The following is a 19,926-nucleotide window of genomic DNA, read 5'->3' as shown; positions in this document are numbered from 1 at the left end:
CAGGAGGCAGGAAGGAGGGAGCACGTGGGCCTGCAATGAAAGGTGGATGGGATAAGCTGTGCCAAGAGTGGGAGCAGAGGGAGCTTATGACTGCTGGGAGCCACTGATCCTGCCCAGGGGCCTGAGATGAGTTCAGCAACTTGGAGCAGCCATGATGATTCCTCCACTTGCACAGCTCTGCTTTGCCTCTCCTCCCAGGTCTCTCCTTGAGCCATTTCTCTGCCTTCCCACTCTCTGCTAGCACCAACTCCCCAGCTGTTTTCCAAACCTTCCCCCCCAGAACATTCTCCCCTCAAGATATACTTAGCAGACTTTGCCCGTTCTCCTTTGTCCTTCCAAGTTAAATAGTTCCAGAGGGCTGGGGAGGGGCACCTGTCCTGAAAACACAGGCCAAATCCCCTGTGCTGACTTTTCCTCCTGGAGGGACGCTCAGCAGTGCTGAGCTGGGATGGGGTGAGGAAGGCTGCTGTGGCCAGGCTGAGAAAGAAAGCACTGTCCCAGCGGACATGGGCAGACTGCCACTCACTGCACACCAGGAGCTGGGATCATTCCCATGACATGGCCACTGCATAATGAGCACTGGGAGCATGTGTCTAACCACCAGTTGTATGCAGAGGTTTCCACGGTGATATAAATATTGCTCTTTAGTAGTGTAATGAAGTAAATTTAATCCAGTTTAATTTCATATAAATTAATTTCCTGGGGGAGCAGCCTTTGGCAATTTTGGGTTTTGTTGGGGTTTTTAAGGGGTTGCATTCAGAGGTGGGCGACAGTCTAGGCAGGGTCCTTGTGCCCCTGTGACATGCAAGAGCATGTGTCATCCTCATTTCTGTGACATACAAGACCCCCTTGCTTTTCAAAGCAATGCAGGATGTGTCTGGTAAGAAGAGAGAGGTATATTTAACTACCAAAGGCTGGATGCAAAGATGCTTTGGCACAGGTTCAGCAAACCCATTTAGGACACTATTATCTCTTTAGGTGTCTGCTTTCCCACTGAAGTCATGGGGAAGTCAGGAGCCAAGTCCTTTGGTGAACCTGAGCCTTGTGTTGATTCCTGTCCTCTTAGCAAATTGTGCTGGAGGGAAGAAGGGTGCTGACTTCAGTGGGTTGGTGATTCCAAAATGTAATCCTGTTGCTGGTTTAACTCGTTGCAGTCTGGTTGGTTTTAAGGAGAATGTTTTTTTGTTTATTTTTCTTTAAACCCCCCAGATTTTCAGAGGTAGTCAGGAGTAGCTGATGTGCAGTCGTCTGGTGATCAGAATAACCTCAGATCACTAGGCATGGGGGATGTGTTGCCCTGCTGATCAGAGAAGGGAGCATGTCACCCTAGAGTCCCCCTCTTCAGGGAAGGGGCTGTGGCTGTATGTCGCTTTACTGCTTGCAAAAAGGGAGCTGGGTCAGCAGGCATTTACCTGCTGGCAGTGAAGAGGGAGAAGAGAAGACAGCAAAACAGAGCCTTCCTTTGCTCTTTTTGTCTTATCTGGGAAAAAACAAAGCTGCCTTCTCTGGAAGGCCCAGGCTGCTTCTGAAAATGCAGGCTATAGATAAATTTGCCATCTACTTGGTACCCAGCTCCAGGCCTACCTTCGCATCATTAGTCACTTTACAGCAATTTTTAATATTCTAGAGCACTGATGAGTTTAGCTATTAACACTTGACTTAGAGACTTAGAACTCTCTGTGGATGTCAGCTGTGCAGACACATGACTTATAAAATAAGCTACTGTATTTGCATAAACATTTCAGCTCCCCTGGTCCCTGAGGCCAACACAGCACATTGATAACACAGATTATGCATCTGACTAATACCTGTGTGGCACAAACACAGGCTGGCAAGGAAACACTGATCACAGGGCCTGGGGAAATACCTCTCTGCTCTCTGGCAGACAGATTTGATCCTATTTTCTGCCAGTAATTTTTAAGCAGCTTATGCTGCTGTGAATTGACTGGTGCGTTGTGCTCAGTGGTGCCAGCATGGGCACTGAGTTGTGGGGGAGCCTCGCTCCTGCATTCCCTGCAGTGGGGATTGCCTTTGTTTTGTTGTTCTTTTTTAAGGAAAATTCATCTTTGCAAGGAAGGAATGAGGATAGCGAACAAATGCATGTGAATTAAGCTTTATAAACCACTGATTTTTTCTTTCTTTGCCATTATGTTGTGGCTCCTAAATAACAGAGCAGCACTGGGGGCACAGTGCTGAGGGTTAGTGTGTTTTCCTTGGGGAGGAAGTGGGCTGCAGCAGGATGCTCTCATCCGTGAGGAGCTGTCTGGCTCGTTTGGTTTGTACCAGGGAAAGATGTCTTGGACTGGTAATGAAATCCAGGCCAAAGGCCTGATGTGGGGTGTATGTGGGTGAGGGTGAAGCAGGGAGCAGCCATGCCATGGTGTCTGTGGGAGCAGGGCCGCTCACCTTACTGTTATCTGTGCCCGCAGGGCAGGCAGACCCCAGAGGGACTGGGGAGGGGTTTGCTCAGGGCTTCCTTTTCACTTGGCCGGGCTGGGCTTCATTGGCTCTCAGCCCTGTGAGATGTGAAGGTTTTTCCTGAAGGGCTCCTCTGGCACCTGTGCTCGATGCTGCATTGCTGGGGCCAAGGTGTGTGGAAGCTCCAGGCTGGAGTTCAGCCTCCCAGAGGCTTTTCCAAATAGAAATCAATTTAAATGTACTGGAACCCTCAAAAGAGCAGTCTCTCATTAACTGAGTTTTCCCTTACATGCTGGTGTGCATGTGTGTGGGGAGGGAGAGGAGGGGGTACTGCTGCAGATGGCCGAGAGGAGAGGGGCCAATTGGGTTTTTAATGGTTGTTATTTTTAAAATCCAGTTAACTTCCCTGTAGTGTTTGAGGGTGTCTTGGTGTTGGTTTTTCGTTTTGTTTTCGTTTTTGCCCTTTGCTATCTGGCAGGAGAGTGCTTCCCTGAGTGTTTGCAGTGGGAAGCAGTTAATCCTTGCCCTTGGTCTCTGTGCCATTGCTGCCTGTGCTGGCATGGAGGGTTCCCTGCACTGCAGTCACATGCCTGCTGGCCACTGGCCAGGGCAATCTGATCTGGCTCGGAGGAAACACTATCAGCTGCAGATGCAGCCAGGGTTACCAGAATAGTAAATAACGAATCACAAGACTCGGGCTATCTTTTCAACGAAAACAAGTATTTTAATATGTTGGTTTTGGTATCGACGTACTTTCTTTTTTCAAAACAGCCGAGCTGCAAGAGGCTTGGCTTGGGTTAGTTTGCATAGGAAGGAGAAATAAGCTGTATTTTACGTTAAGTTGTGCTGTTTATCTTCAGCTTCTCAGGTCAGCTGTGTCTGGGAGGTGTAAATTCTCACACTTGTTTTGAGCTTTGAAACTCCTTGAGTTTGAGGTCCCTGGACTTGAGGTTTCTTCTTTTTTTGGGCATCTTTAACATGCACTCCAGTTAATGGGCTGTGAACAGAAAGCTTTCCCCTAGTAATACCCACCCTAGTCCCAGCTTGCCCCCTGCAGAGGAATGAAATCCCAGTGACCCAAGACTGCTGTGCTGCTGGAGACCCTCCGGTGCCCCAGAGGCAGTCCCAGTTACCCTGGCTGTGTGCCCCACTCGTGTCTAGGCGGCAGGACTGTTGTGCCCAGATCTGTCACCAGGCTGGGCTTTCCTCCCAGGACAGGACCAGCAGCAGAGGGTAACACTGAGCAGCTGCTGAGGCTCCTCCAAAGTGACCCAGCAGACAGCAAAGCCTCTGGGGGCTGGGGAGTATAGAGGTAACTCAGCTGTCCCTCTCTCCAGCACTCTTGACTCTTTTGTGGTGCTCTCATCATGCTTCTGGCAGTGGAGGATTTGAAGGTCTAACCTTTGAGGAAGACAGGGTTGATTCTGACTACTGTGAGCACAGAGAATGGATTTTGTATTTGATGAAAACTGGTAGAAAAAGTTAGGCAGAGAATGCCACTGCCCCCTCACCTCCTTCCTTCTGGAGCAGCACTGGTGACCTCAGTCACCTTTGCTGCCCTTTGGAGAGCTGCTCTGGGGTTCTCGTCACCACCGAGCTACTTCTGTGCCCAGTAACTGCAGTAACTAAGGGGTGACTCCCTCCTCCCTGGGGAGCCCCTGCACCAGGGAGGGATGTGCTGTGCTCCTGCTGCCATGCAGCTCTCACTTCCTGGCAGTTTCACTTTAAACACTAAACCATGGAAGATTTGGCAGCTGCTGCTCCATTGTGTTTGTCTGCTTGGCGTGCACAGCTTTGCTTCTGAAAGTGTCCATAAATTTTGATACCGCAATATCCAGAGAAGATCTTTATAAATCAGGGGTGGTGCTAGGGATAATGGGATAATGTATATCTTTGCCTTTTAAAACAAAAATACTTTGTCTAGAAAAACTAGGCGGGGAGAAACCTAAATTGATCAGTCATTTCCCATGTCCTTTTGGGTTTTTTCAGGCTTACATTTTTACTGTGTTAAAAATACAGCTTCCCGTAGTGTCATAATGTCGGCTTTGTACTTAAAACTAAACTATAACTTGTTTATATTTTAGAGGAGTTTAGCAGTAATCTGAGGGATTTTAATCTGGTATTTTACTGCAGAGCCAATTTTTAATCATACATTTACTGTCCTCTGTAGAGTCAAAAAGGATGTAGTGAGTATGTAATAGGTATAGCCACAGGGTGACTTTGCCTCTCATAACTCTCTAAACCTAAAGATGTGAGCTGGTTCCCTGCTCTACATATCCACACTTGGGTGGGTTTGGCCTAGAGATACACCAAGTTTTCAAAGCAAGGAGGAAGTTAAGGTATTTTTATAAGTCAGATACATATAATCTTGTCCTAGTCATAAATAAAGCAGAAGTTTGTTTTAAATGAAATGGAGAACAAGCAGGGAGATACCAGCAAGAAGAAATCATCCATTCCTTCTGCATTCAGAGCAGGGCAGATCTTGACTTGTGACAGGGAGTGTTGCTGTGTTTGGGATCAGGTCAGATGGATGCAGGAGGAACCTGTGAGGTTCAGCTCTCCAAGGTGAAGGGTGAATTTGTACTACTTAATGAACAACACGGTTTGGATAATGGTTGCTGAGAGAAATTTTTTTCTGATACAAATGATAGCTGGATCTAAATGTTGCACAGAATTGGTGGAGATTTCTGCTTTGTTTTGTTTTGTTGTTTGTTTGTTTGTTTTCTGTTTATCCTGGATTTTTTGATTTTGTTTTCTAGAACAACTATTTGCAATCTCTACACAATGCCACGGATTGGGGAGCCTGTCTGGCTCACCATGATGTCGGGGACACCAGAGAAGAACCAGCTATGCCATCGCTTCATGAAGGAGTTCACTTTCTTGATAGAAAATGCTTCTAAAAACCAGTATGGTGGATTTTAGTTTCTGAATTACATATGTGATTGTGCATTTTTATTTCAAACAAATTTTCAAATCAGTTGTTAAAATCCTGGTAATCAAAGAATCAAAAGGCCATACATAAATACCTTCTTTTTGAAACAAGTAAGAAATAATCTCATTAAATTCCTGCTTCCCCACAATCCTCTAAATCTTGGTAGAGGCTGAACATCTGTAACATGTCCATAGGAAGTGTGTGATGGGTGTGGATGTCTGGAAGGGGTGAAGATACCTTACAAAATACCTTTCAGAATCAGTTATCATATGACGAGCAGGATTAGACATTCAGGAAGAGCTGTGTCTGTAATACTGTCAGACCACAAAGTGCTCTCAAACCTTGTCATTTTAAAATGCCACTAAAGAACTGCTGTGCTCATTAGTGCTCACTCACCTCTCTGGCCTCAGGCCCCAGCTGTGAGCAGCAGATGCTGAAAACTGAGAAAGAAAGTTCCTGGTAAACTGGGGAGAATCTGATAAATTTACTCTTTTGTCAACACTTCATCACCTTTTCCCAAGGCATGAGTAGGGGAAGTTTTTAAAGGGTTTGTCTCCACTGAAGTCCTAAAAGGAGCACAAAAGTAGTTTGGATGGGAATGGCACTAACAGATCAGCTGTTTGCTCAGGGGCACTGCTCCCTGCAGGATGGGAAGGGACTGCCACTCCCATCCTCCAGCTCTGCCACCACCTTTGTCATCTCTTCTCTCCCCAAATGGGAAGGTGACAGTGGTCACTGTGGTCCACCTGCTCCTGCCCCAGTGCAGTGGGAGAAACCACAGGGAGTTGTGAGGGGTTCAAATGTATTTTCTTAAGATCAGTTCCTGCTTCAGTGGAGGCTTTTTTCTGGGATTGTCTCCTTTGATCCCTGCCATTCCGAGTCCTGTACATCTCGGTTACATTTAAATAGTCGTTTATTTGGGCTTGTTTTCTTTATTTTAAATAGAGTAAGATTTCAAGTGATGGAAACGAGAAAAATTAAGCCCTGTATCCTTCCCAATCTAGTTTTAAGTCTCCTCTCCTCATTTGGCTTTCTCTAGTTATGAAGGCTGCATGGGAGCTGTAGGGTTCCTGATGCTTGTAAATTATTCAAATAACATTATTTTGAGGCATTTGACTATTTTCCTCCCCATACATGAGCCACTGTGGCCACCAGCGCCATGTGTTGGCATGTGGAGCCTCCTGGGCCGTGCTCCTGCCAGGAAAACTGACTGGGAAAACTCCACAGAGCAGAAACCATGCTCTATCATTGCAGTAAATCAGATAGTTAATGTTTTTCAGGAAGGTTTTTTCACCTTAATTGCTTAGCCAGAGAAAACCGTTTTGCCAGCATAAGAACACAGCTTCTCTGGCTGAGCTACAGAACTTTGGGCAGGAGGGTTATTTTTGAAAAGGAGCAGCCATATGTGCTGAAATTGCACAATAGGTGAAAGAACACAGCACCCAGCTATTTTACAGGTTTGGTAGCAGTAGTTTCCCTTCTCCTCCATAGTCACAAGTCTTAAGGGTTTGGGATCTCCTTGGAGTACAGGGGCCACACAGTACTCTCTTATAGTGAATGAAATGAATTGGTTTTGAGATGTTTTACAACATAAAACTTGCAAAATAGGAAGTCTCATAATTATTGCCAAACAGAGGAACTGAGATGCCACTACGTTAAAATATTTCATTTTACTTCAAATATGTGTTCTAAAAAAGAGCTTTTCCAGGGTGGGAGGGAGGGCCACCCTTTCTCTCCCCAAAGAACCAAGACTGAAGGGATGATCTCTGCTGATTTTGTCAGGCTGTTTCTTTAATCCTTGATCCATATAGACTAGAGCTGCTGTCAGTTTAACATCTTGAATGTGTATCTGGAAAAAAACCCAAACATGTTGAATATTTTGCTTTCAGGTTTTTACCAGCTTTGCTGACTGCAGTGCTGACTAACCACTTGGCCTGGGTCCCCACTGTCATGCCTAATGGCCAGCCACCCATAAGAATCTTCCTGGAGAAGCATTCTTCCCAGAGCGTGGACATGCTGGCCAAAACTCATCCCTACAACCCACTGTGGGCACAGCTCGGTATGTGGCAAACACCTCCAAACCACCCAGCAGCTTTCCATAAATGGGAATGCGTGAGGTGGGGTTTTTGATGCTTGTTACTCCCCTCCCAGGTTATTTATTTTTTAATACTAAATGAGACAAAAGTGTGTTTCAAGCTTAGAAGTGGTCACTGTATTATTTTATGCTCTAAGTCTTTAAGGCATTATCCATTATAAAATGTTAGCCAAAAAGTAAAGCCCTCTTTAGTCATCTACGCTGGGTCCCTTAAGGTTACCTGCCCTGGTGCTGGTGGAGGATTCCAGGCCTCCTTTGGTCCTCCTCCTATAAGGAAAATCTGCTTTTATTTTTTGGGATACCACTATCACTAAACCTCATTCTGGAATGAGAAAATCAAGAAAATCCATCTTTTGATCAGAAGTGAACATACTTTTAGTACAATGGAGTGATGCAGAACAGGAAGTCATAGGTTGGCAACCCCGAGGGAAGGTCTCAAAGCCCAGTTAGTGGTGTAGCTGGTCACACTGTCTGATAGTTGCCCAGTAGAGAAGAGTGGGTGAGGTCAAACTGTCCTGCTCTGCACACATACACACTCTCATGGAATTTGTTTAGGGAAGGGAAGGTTTTGCAAGGTTGTCCTATTCTTGTACAGGTAGGACTTGCCAGGGAGTTGGCAAGGAAACTTGATTTCAGACCTCATGTGACTTGAGGGACCCACTGTGGTTAGGGTGGCCTTCAAGAGGACTCCTTGTCCCCTCACCCCTGGTGTCACACAGTGCCCTAATACCTTCAGAACGCACAGGCACAGCCACTTCCCCAGGTGACTTGAGTACAGCCAGAACATCCCATCCAACCCATAGTAGAACTCGAGGGGAAGAGAAGGAGGTTGGCTTCAGCCATGCACCTGCCATGGTCACTTTTTGTCCTCATTCCTGGCATAGGTTTGTTTCTTTTACAGCTTTCTCTTGTGGGTAAAAGTTCAGCCCAGTTTCCAGACTCTCCAGAGTAATTCAGCACAGATGCCTCCTCTCTCCCTGTGGAGATATACAGCAATACATATGGCTGTATAAGGATCCCAGGAGATGAGCCTCCGAAGCTGGAGTGAGGTAGTGTGAATGCTCCCTGATGTGTGAGATCAGATGTCCCCCTGACCAGTGGCTCACCTTACAGATGATACCAGCAGCATCTTTGGGATTCTCTTATTGGAAACAAAATACTGCATAGCTGTTGTAGCTCTACTGCTTTAGTATTTCTCACTTGTAGACCTGGTGTTTGAAAACTGGCCCAACAGCTGCCTGTTAGAAGAATAAATTATTGCAAAGATGCCAAAAAATTGTGTGTTTAATTTCCTGTCCTAGGTGACCTGTATGGGGCCATCGGATCACCTGTGAGATTAGCAAAAACAGTCGTGGTTGGTAAAAGACATGACCTGGTCCAGAGATTGCTTTACTTCCTCACTTACTTCATCAGATGCTCTGAACTTCAAGAGACACACCTTCTGGAAAATGGAGAAGATGAGGCCATCGTCATGCCTGGCACTGTTATCACTACCACGCTGGAGAAAGGAGAAGTGGAAGAGTCTGAGTATGTGCTTGTCACAATGCACAAAAACAGGGGCAACTTGCTACCCACCGAGTCTGAAGAGATGAGAGCTCCCAACTGCAGCTGTAAATATTGCAAATGTCCCATTTCCCTCGCACAGAACATAGAAAGTGTTGCACAGCAAGAGAGAGAAGACATGCAAAGCACTCCTAAGGTAGAGCTGGAATCTTCTTCAGATGAGAACAGAACCATCGTTCCTGAGGATGGCCAGGAAGATGCTGTGGATGTGACACAACCAAGGCCCTGCCTGGATGCCAAACTGGAGACTGTGGTGTGCACAGGGTCAGCTTCGCCCGAGAAATACGTGGGGACAGACTCTTGTTTGGAGCCAACAGCAAGCACGTGGAGGACTGAGGACATGCTGGAGCCAGGCAGCCAGGTGGGAGGTGGGACAAGGACACCTGGGATTGCTGTGGAGAAGAAGCCACCCGATAAGCTCTTCATGGACACATTTCCATGCAGCACTGCCGAGGTTCAGACAAAGGTGACTTTCCTCATTGGAGATTCCATGTCACCTGATTCAGACATTGAACTGAGAAGTCAGGCAGTAGTGGAACAAATTGCCAGGCATCACAGCCCGCCAGCAGCAGAGGCAGGAGTGTCTTCTGATCAGAACTGTGAAGCTAAACAAACTGTTGAGGACCAAAACAGAGACTGTGGGACAGCTGAATCCTTTCCTCAAGTTGCTAGTGAGCATCAGAGCTGGAACCCAAACCCATACAGTGCTGAGAGCATGAATCTGTTTGATGAATATTTCACTGATGACAGTTCAATTGAAACCCGGACTATTGATGATATTCCAGGGCAAGCAGCTACGGGCCTTCTTGCTCACAACAGTAGTTTAGAATTTTCTAAAAAGCTGTCTACAAAGGCTTGCAAACCACCTGGTGAATTTTGTAAATTCATGGACTCTGTTCGACAAGAGACCTACAAAAACTGCTTTAATGAGCAGGACCAAAGAGAGAAAATCTCTATTCGTGTCCCCCATGGGGACAGAGAAAATGTAGAGAAAAAAGTCGCCCCGGGAATTGATTGGGACATTCCAAGAAATGAGAGTTCAGACAGTGCCCTGGGTGACAGCGAAAGTGAGGATACAGGCCATGATCTAACTAGACTGGGTGGTAACTATTATGGAGGAGAACAAGAAGATTGGGCAGAGGAATATGAGATTCCCTTCCCTGGGTAAGTACTGTTCAGCACTAACAGAGCCTAAAAAAGATGGAGCCTCTTCTCATGTCATGTATTTGGAGGACTGTAGTCTAACTTGGCATCAGGGGTTGGAAAAGCGTCTCTTGAGCTTGATGATTGTTGAGGAATATTGAGAGATCAGTGATCTGGAAAAAAATACTAATGGTGTATTCTGATCTTGGCTTGTATTCTCTGCTTCCATGATGGGCTGACTGCAAAAGCTGACTGTAAACTCTTTTAAAAGTGCTTGACTTCAGGTTAGAAGAGAGATGAAAAAAGTAGAAATGCAACCTCTGTAAGCTGAATTTGCTGTTTACTGTTGTACCTCTCTTTGATATGCCTTTCTTTCAGGTCAAAATTAGTTGAAGTCAACTCTGTCCAGCCCAGTATTGCCAATTTTGGAAGATCCTTACTAGGAGGCTACTGTTCGTCTTACGTCCCTGACTTTGTTTTGCAAGGAATAGGAAGTGATGAAAAGCTGAGGCACTGTTTGGTGTCAGATTTGTCTCATGCTGTGCAGGTAATTAAGCTATATTTGGTTAATGTATTTCTCACAGTAGGGAAAGATAAATGTTTGTGCAGGTACAAACCTACTGAAAGTGGAAATATTTCCTGTCACAACTCCCATCAGATTTCTCCAGTCCCAGGTCACCAATTTTTTCTCCTCTCTCAATTAATGTATCTGAAAAACGTGGATATTTCATTGCAAATCTGGAGCACAAAAGATCAGACTCCCACTGAAGCCAGCTGAGAGGCTTGTCCCTGGGAAGATGGATCTCAGTGCTAAGGTATATCACAGTCTCCTGTAGGCTTGGCGGCTGATGGTTGTGTCCCCACAGATGGAATGACATTAAACAAGCCCAAGTGCTGAGGTTGTGCCTCTCTTTCTGGACACAGAGTCCTTCTGCAGTGGTGCAGAAGCTCCCATTGCTCCCTCCTCTGTCCCTGCACGTCTGACCAATGTGCTGCTACTAGTGCGGCAGAAGGTGCTCTCCATCAGGAATGCTCAGTATTTTGGGGACATTTCTCCTTCTTTAGGATGGTAGTCCATGTGTCCAATAGCGCTGGCTTCACTGGAAAAGGAGAAACCAACGTAAATATAATGGTCTGAAGGGAACTTGTACTTCTCATGTGTTGGAGATCAGCCATAGAAGTTTTTCCCTAGACGAACTGGGGAATGACTAGGAAGTGTGGTATATCCTCCCCCTTCTAGTTACCAGGAAAGAAGTAGAAAGCAGGCTGTCACTGAAAGTGTGACATCTGCTCCCATCTAGTTTATTCCCCAGAGAATAAGGGAAAACAGACTGGTGAGCAGCCATTTTCCTGAGACCTTCCAAAAAGTCCCCTTTTCCCTACTTCTCACGTTAACAATGTGCTTCCGACCTATGGCTGTTCTCTGCATGCGTGTCCCCCTACCTTGTGCCCAGCCCCACACCGGATGAGTTTTGCTCCCTGGGTGGTTTTTCCAGGGGCTTGTTTAAGCTATTTGGGAAGTGTATTTGAACTTCAGGCAAGAGAGACAGCAGTGTGAGGCACCTGCTGCTGTGGCACAGATGTGTCTGAAATACAGCCTGAGAGACCTTTTTATGCTAATCTTCAAGTAAAACAGTAACTGCATCCCAGTGCCTGTATGAAGCCCTTGTAGGACTCTTTGGAAGTGGGTCATTGCTAACAGTTCAGTCTAGAAAACATTTTAGGGAAGAACAGTGGGTTTCCAAATACTCCCTTTTCCAAACTCTCTTTCATGGCTTTGGAGAGGTGGAACACCAGCTGGGGCGAATGGCAAGGCCCGGGATTGGTTCCTGACTCCCTCTGCTGGCCTCCTGTGAAGGAAAACCAGTGACAGCTGGGAATAATCTGACCTCGTTAACGCAGTCACGCTGAACAGCAAGTTGGATTTTTGGTGCTTTCAGTTTTAGGAGTTTAAAATACACTTTAGATATGTCAGAACTCTTTATATCAAATACCAAAAGTTGTAACTGTCAGCCAGTGACACACTTTAAAGCCTGGAAGAAAAGGTAAAACAGCCACTGTCCTTCTAAGACTGTGCCTTGCTCACAAAACCTCTCTGGTTTTAATGGATGGAATGCAATGTGCGTAGATGTATTTTAGGTGAAGTAGTGTCTGGGATGCTACCCTGCTATCCAGGGATGCTGTCCTAGTATCCAGGATGGCAAAGTTTTGTGAAAGGACCACTGTCATTTGTCATTCTCAGGGTTCTACTCTTCATTTTTTTGTTTCTAGCACCCTGTTCTGGATGAGCCCATTGCAGAAGCTGTCTGCATTATTGCAGACACAGACAAATGGACGGTGCAAGTGGCCAGTAGCCAGAGGCGAATGATTGAAAATAAACTGGGAAAAGAAGTGTTAGTCTCCAGTCTTGTCTCCAACCTTCTTCATTCCACTCTTCAGCTTTACAAGCATAATTTATCTCCAAACTTTGTAAGTCTAAATGGAAATCACGAACGTGATGGTTTTGAAGCGCCCTTTAACTTGATAGTTAGTTAGCTAGTTAGCTCTGCCTAGTGTTTGTATCCATAGTCAGTGCATCCTCTGGTGTAGCTGTTTGAGATGCCTATTGAAATGCCACTCTAATCAAAACAGCTGCCTCATTAATTTTGATTTAACCTGTAATCAAAGGATTCTGCTCAAAAATGAAAGTCCTGCCAGTGAATATCTCACCTAGACACGGCCAGAGAACAGGCAACAGGGGTGTGGGATCTGTGCTTTCTGCTCTGAGGCTGGTTTGGTTCTGTCTTCTCCCTGACACAATTCCCTTTGCTTTTTAGTGTGTGATGCACCTGGAAGATCGTCTGCAGGAGCTCTACTTCAAAAGCAAGATGCTGTCCGAGTATCTCAAGGGCCAGATGAGAGTCCATGTCAAGGAGCTGGGCGTGGTGCTGGGGTATGGTCACAAACTTCTCCCAGCAGTGCTGCCCTGGGTGTCCTGGTGCCACACCCTCCACCTGGGCTTGTTCCTAAGCACAGCAAAATGGATTCCTAAACTGGACCAGAATTCCTAAATTACCCATGGCTTCAGGCTTCTCCTTAGCCATTGCTCGATCCCAAGGATCTCCCAGCTTTTCTGTCTTCCTTGCGGGCAGGAAGATGGGCTTAGCACTCCGGAGCATATCAGACTCCCTTCTTAGTTGGTCAGTCACCAGTAAACAACATGGGGCACCTGATTCCTCCAGGTTGATTTTCCCTACATGGCAGGAAACACTCTGTGTCATGTAAGGCACGTAATACGTCTCTGTGGGTGTGGGGCATGGGCAGAGGAGCTATTTAAGGGGTATTTATAGGAAGGCTCTGAGCATGTTTTCCTGCAGAGGAGTACAGGCTAAGCAGGAAGGCATACAGTGCACGTGTGGTGCTGAGCATGGCAGCTTTAGCTGGTCCTGTGCTCCTTTACTGTGTCCCCCAACTATTACTCCTTTTGCTGTGAGGTTAGGCAGGAATTCTCCTCCCTCCGTTTCCTCACCATTTTGTTGGTCCTGTTAAAAACCCACCAGACAGGTGGGAGCTCAAGCAGTGCTGACACTGTGGGAGCAGGCACATCTGGAGGGGTGGGAGGAACAATCTGGCAGCTGCAGTGTGTAGCCCATGGCCCAAGTGTAAGTGCTGGGGCTCAAGCAAGCAGTGTGGGTTCTGACACGTGTTCAGCCCAGTGATGTTTTGGGTTGGATTAAACATGACTCTTCTGCTTCCTTTCAGGATTGAATCCAGTGACCTCCCCTTGCTGGCAGCTGTAGCGAGCACTCACTCTCCGTACGTTGCCCAGATCCTTCTTTAAAATGTCAGAGGCCACAGACTTTGACTTTTTGCCTCTCTGGAAGCAGAGTGAAAGACAACTTGTTCTGGCTGCTTTCTCTTTGCAGCAAGTAAAACAAACTGCTTGTTGAGCTGCAGGACCTCCATATATGACTGCACGGTGTGCAAACAGTTGGCGACTTCTCCTCTCCCACTTGGCCATTTATTAAAAAAAGATAATGAAAGGAAAAAAGAAAACTGAGTAAGCTTGAGATTTCAGCCACAGAAAAGTGGAGATTTTAGCAAAGCTGAAGAGATGCATTTTTTAGCAGTTTCTGCCACGATGTCTGACTAACTTACACTGGGGAATGGAGGAAGAACTGCTCTGAGAAATACATGATGCCATCACCCTTTATAAACTGAACAAGAGAGCAGCTGTCTTCAGCCAGGCTTCAGCTGATGAGGATCACGTTAGGATCTGTAATTCTCAAGCTGCAATGATTTGTAAACAACTTCTACTTTTTCATGTCGTAGTCCAATTCTGAATACTTCCCAGAGGAAGAACGGGGCAGGGGCCTGGTTTTTTTGTAAGAAGCTTATTAATGACAGTCAGCTACAGAATTTATTTATGATCTTTCTCCTGGGAAGAGGAAATAGTGGGGGACAGAGGGCAACAGGGAGGAGGGAGGAAGAGGCCAACAGACGAACTAGCGATGGAGATTCTTGGCTGGATGCTGTAACCAGTATTAAATGTTTATAATGTTTCAATGTTGCTTTATACTAAATGACGCTTTTCTTCCTCAACGTAATCAAAATGTTAAAAACAAAACTAATCTAAAGAGAACGTTGGCTGAAATTTCCCCATTGTGTTCCCCAGAATGACATGGCAATTACCTCTAACTTTTTTATGATCTATAATGTTCTTGCAACATCATACTCTTTTTACAGCAGTCAGTCGGATATTGAAATAATGAACTAGAAATAATTGTACCAAAGCACTGGGGACAAAATGAGCAGACTATTACCCTTAATTGCTCAGGTAACTAATTGATACATTTTTTAAAACTGTTCTACAAAAAAAATGAACATTAATGACACCATAGTGTAGTAATATCCAAAATATTTTTTAACAAATATACCCTTGCTGCAGATGACTCTAATCCCTTTTCTACTCACTCGTGTAATTACCAGCAGGAAATGTTGTTTATTTATTCTCAGCATTTCTCTTTTACTCAGCCATCACTGGTTTGTCATTGTATATACAATAGTTGTACGAGTAGCTGATGGACCCAACCTGGTGTAAGTAATGTAAATAGACAGTGGGAGGTGGATTATGTTTTCGAAGGCTCTACTACCTCAGTTTAACTGGACACTTCATTCTAGGCTTTGCTTTGCGTATTTGTCCTAGCAGCCAATTAATGTTGCTGATTTTTAGCTTGTATTTTCTTCTTTTAGGTTTAGTATATTGAAATTCATGGATTATCCACACAAGTAGGAGACAGGTATTCACTTGGTTGCTGAACTCTATAAAATTTCTATAAATATGTCATTCTCTAATCAGCTTTTCAATAGAAGAGCACACCTGCTATTGTTGTTTGCAGAGTTACTTTAAATACAAATCTATTTAAACCATTTAATAAACTTGAAAACAACAGGAGAGATCCCTGCCCCACCTCTGTCAGTGACAGAACTCGCCTCCCTTCCTCCTCTGGGGCCAGGACTCACCTGGAGTAGTGTTTTAGTACTATTTAAAATCTGTCACCTAAAACTCTGTTCCAGGGAGATCTACATGGCAAACCGTGCCCCCCCCCCCCCTTCCATGTAGGACTGAGTCTACATCAGGAAGTGACACCAACATTAATACAGGCAGTGTCATTGGAAACTCTTTTGTATATAAAATCTAATGCTGACTGCTGCAGGGGAAAAACTCACGTTTAATATGTGATCCAAGGATTTGTTTCTCCCATTTTTCAAGTGTCCGTTCCTTGCCATACGATTATATTACATCTGGCTCTTGGAATGAGCACAAAACAGGGGCCCAGTTGTGTAAACACATTTCTAATGAAATATAGGATTGCATTCAGAACATGGTTGTTTAACTCTTTGCTAGGATATGTGGTATAGGCAGTAGTTAGGATTCCATGTTGTACATAGACTGGCAGCAGTGACCTGGTGGTGTCTGCGGTGTCAGGGCTGGCGGAGGAGGGTTCTTGCCTGTGCTTCGGGAGATTCCGAGATGGGTGAGTTCATCCATAGCTTGTGTCCAGAGAGCTGGGCAGCAGCACCCCTCACCCTGGCACCCCCCAGGACTGTGCTCATAATGATCTTTACAGGAGAACACTGGTCCTCTTCCTTTGAGCCATTATTGCGCAAATTGTTGGGGTTGCTTTGAAATGTGTTTGACTCTCCAGAAGGGCCCTTGCATGGCTTGCAATGAGTATTAACATGAGAGAAGAAGGAGGTAGCACCTTCTCTGCTGCCCTTTGCCCAACACTACCCAGTAATGGTGTTAATGATGTGTTCAGTCAGTCCGAGACAGAGCAGGCACGGATGCAGCTTCCTCGTCATCCTCCCACAGTGCCAGTCCCTCCTGGCATGGCAGCACCATCTCCACCTCTCAGCAGTATTGTGGGCAGAACACAACCAAAACCCTCGTGTGATGGGAAGTTTTCCTGTGAGTTAACTTTTTGGGTACATGAACAATGTGGTACGTATGTCTGTTTGTTAAATAATACGAAAAGGGATTTTTACAGGATATAGCATTGACTTTTTAAAATATATCGCGATTCTTTTATGTGACTGGAAAACTAATGTTTGATTTCTTTTTTCCACTATTCCCAATCTCCATTATTAACATGTCTTAATTTTCTGGCTGGAACCTAAGTGTACTAGGCACACAAATTAGCAAATTCAATTTTGTTGCAGTTGGCAAACACTGGGCTGCTAAGAACAAAAAACTGTTTAAAAGAACAGATTTTACACTTTGCATATGTTTTCCCTATTAGTTCTTAGAGATGTTTTATGACAATTTTTTGCTTTCTCTAAATTATTTAGATGGTGGTACTTGTAAAATGCTGGGTAAAATGTACATACTTGTTATCTCTTCTGTTTTTGTATGTATTTCCCAAGATGTGCACTTGTATTATAATAACCATTCCCAATTTTAGGGGAAATTTGTGCAATAAATACAGTATGTCAGTTTAGTTCTGGTACCTTTTGTGTCCCTTTTTTTACATGTGGTATGAGACCGTGGTTGAGTGAACCATCTCACACTTGACACCTGTCTCCTCTCACCTGCCCATTTTGGGGCATGATTCTGGCACTTGGCAGTGCTGCAGCCATTTAATTTGGGGTCTTGTAAGGAATTAATTGTTTCAAATAGGAATTTGTGATTGAACTTGCTGTCCCTTCAGTTATGAATGTTGTTGGCCCCCAGAAAGCAATAGTGAGATGGGACAGAGGTCCTGATCCTCTGTACCAATGCTTGACTTTGTGTGAGGTGAACAAATGTAAGCAGAAAGCCATGGTCTTCCACTGGTTCATACATTTATTCCTAAAGTGACCTGCAAAGCAGTTTGTCACACAGGTGTTTGCCATTGTGTTTGTCACTGTATTTGTGTCCATCTGCCTGAGTACAATCCCTTTTCTGTCTCTTGGGGCCACTGCACAGGAATGAATGTTATTGAGGAGTCTTCCTAAGGTTTTATTAAATCTAAGTTCAAATTGTGATAACAGTGCTGCCAAGAAAAGTGAAGTAATAATCATACAACAGAAAAACAATTAGGAAGATGTAGCAGAGTGTAGAAATGAGGCTTTAGAGCATCTGGGTTAAATAAGGTCCTGTGTTCCCAAAGAACAGAAAAAGGACAAGCAGAAGATGGAAACCTTTGCCCGAAGCAGCTGCATCTTCTATTTTTGATAAATGCTCCATGGTTTCCTGCCCTGGTACGTACCTGCCCCAGGTGCCCTTGTCACATGCAAGGTGCAGGATAAGCAGAGGGATGAGCTGAGGTTAGCGTCCCTGAGCCCTGCCTTGCAGTGACCAGCTGCTGGGCAAGGGACACTGTGGGTCCCACGTTCTGTACAGCCAGACAGCACAGGAGTCTTCTAGGATTTCCACTTGCACCTGCCAAGTCCTGTCCTGTAAAAGGATGCCTGTGACTGGAGTGTTTGGAAGAATGGCATTTGTCCTCTCTTAGAGGAATGAAAGCCAAAACAGCTAACCCCTGGGTGCTTAAACTGGTCCTGTGACACCACCGTGAGCTTCCCCTGTGAGCAGGGATGAATTGCTCTGACTCTGCCTTCTCTGTTCCCATCCCAAGTAACACTGTTATCAGTGGCCCGGTCCTTGGTGTGGGTGCATCAACAAAAGCATCAACACAGGATCCCTTGCCTTTTAATACTGATAACGCAGGGGGTTATTGCTGGCCCAGTGTACTTGTTCCATGATGAATTCACAAGGCAGAGCCTGCAGTCCCACAGCAGCACTGGAGGTGTCGAGCAGGCAACTCCAGCAGAATCTGCAGCAGGAGATGTTCAGCTTTGGCTGGGAGCTCTGCCATGGGACAACGGTGATGTGCACTGTGCGCTATCAGACCTCCTGCAGGGCTTCTTGGGCTGAGTGCACCTGACAGAGGGCAGAGAATTTTGTGTTACCAGAGTAGATGGTCATGAGGTGTCCTCCTGACAGGGACAGCAAGGGTAGCTGGAGTCGTGTCTGCGTGGGTGTTTGGCAGTGATGATGTGAGCAGTAAATTCAGCAGTATAATCACTGCAGCATCCAGAAGATGCTCATGTTAATGCCCAGAATTTATTTCCTTTTTAACTTTCCAGCTAGACTGGGACATAGTACTTGCTAGCCAATATTTTTAATGTATTGTTACTCCTTTTCTGTAATTCCCTTAATTTTCCTGAAACAAAAGAGAAAGCTAATTCACTTAGCTGAGGTAAAGGCAGAAAGGAAGCCACAGGCACCCAGGTACCACAGCGTCTCTCATCTCCCACATTATTCCCAGGTCTGCAGAAGAGGATATGATTGTTTTCTGTGTGGCTTAGTGCAGAGTAACCACAGGACAATTTCTGGATCCAGGGCTGGGAAGCAGCTTGGTTGTTGGTTACACAAAAGCACAAAGCTCCTAACAGCTCTCTGCTGAGCTGCTGTTGCTTTCTTCTCTCTTAAAAGTTAAAATATAGTGGCCTTGTAGTTGGAGGTAAAAGTAAGCAGAGAGCCTGGAGATACACGTGTCTTCTGAGTCTCTGTGCTGCAAGGAACATCTCTGTTTATGTGCTGCAGCATGCATATTCTGTTCCAGCCATCCCCTCATTTATTTTGTGGTACAGGAACAGTTACAGGCTTTGCACACCACCCCTGCGGCCTTGTTGTCTTCCCTCTGTACAATAACATCATCTTTGCTGTTGCTACAGGCAAATCTAAATACACCAGCACTCTGGGTTTTGGAAAGTGTTGCTCGTGCTGGATGGAGATGCTGCTTTACTGGAAGCAGCGCTTTTCTGTTTTGACAGCTGAAGAACAAGTTCAAATCCTATGGGATCTGTCCAGGCTTTTGGAGCAGAACCTGATTCCCCAGCAGTGGCAGCTTTGCTTTGAGAGCCCTCTGGCAGAGAAGCTGGAAGGTAAATAATCTGTGCCCAATGTGCCTGGTAGCTCTCCCAAAGGGGTGGTTAATTTTCCCCTTGCTATGGTCAGTGGGAAGGAACAGACATTGCAGGACAGGCATCTCAGCACCAAGGAACAGCATTGAGAGCTCCTGCCCTGACTGGCACAGAAAGTGCCAACATGGAGCATCCCATGGGGCTGTGGGTCCTGGTGGAAGAGCTGGCACGAGAGGTCATGTGTTGGAGAGGTGCTGTGGCTCTCCTTCCACTGAGGGACTGCTGCTGCACAGCATTTTCTGCCTCAGCAATACCTGCTGGCCTGCAAGACTGGACGGTTGTGTGCCTCTGGAAATGGACAGCTTCATGTGAGCCCTCGTGTCAC

The 19,926-nt window shown here is 45.6% G+C and overlaps 1 protein-coding gene across 1 annotated transcript in view; it reads left to right on the top strand.

Annotated features, from left to right (window-relative positions):
• Positions 1 to 17,131, top strand: part of FNIP1 (folliculin interacting protein 1) — a 65,119-nt gene extending 47,988 nt beyond the window's left edge. The window contains 7 exon segments of the mRNA XM_032124781.1: positions 5,178 to 5,324; positions 7,240 to 7,409; positions 8,747 to 10,172; positions 10,530 to 10,698; positions 12,423 to 12,620; positions 12,968 to 13,083; positions 13,893 to 17,131. Of these exon segments, the coding sequence (XP_031980672.1) occupies positions 5,178 to 5,324; positions 7,240 to 7,409; positions 8,747 to 10,172; positions 10,530 to 10,698; positions 12,423 to 12,620; positions 12,968 to 13,083; positions 13,893 to 13,971 (2,305 nt within the window). The 3' untranslated portion in view covers positions 13,972 to 17,131.
• Positions 17,132 to 19,926: the final 2,795 nt, after the last annotated feature.

The sequence above is a fragment of the Corvus moneduloides genome, chromosome 15 (genome assembly GCF_009650955.1).
Source record: "Corvus moneduloides isolate bCorMon1 chromosome 15, bCorMon1.pri, whole genome shotgun sequence".
Classification (NCBI taxonomy): domain Eukaryota; kingdom Metazoa; phylum Chordata; class Aves; order Passeriformes; family Corvidae; genus Corvus; species Corvus moneduloides.
This window is presented reverse-complemented; position numbering and strand designations above follow the sequence as displayed.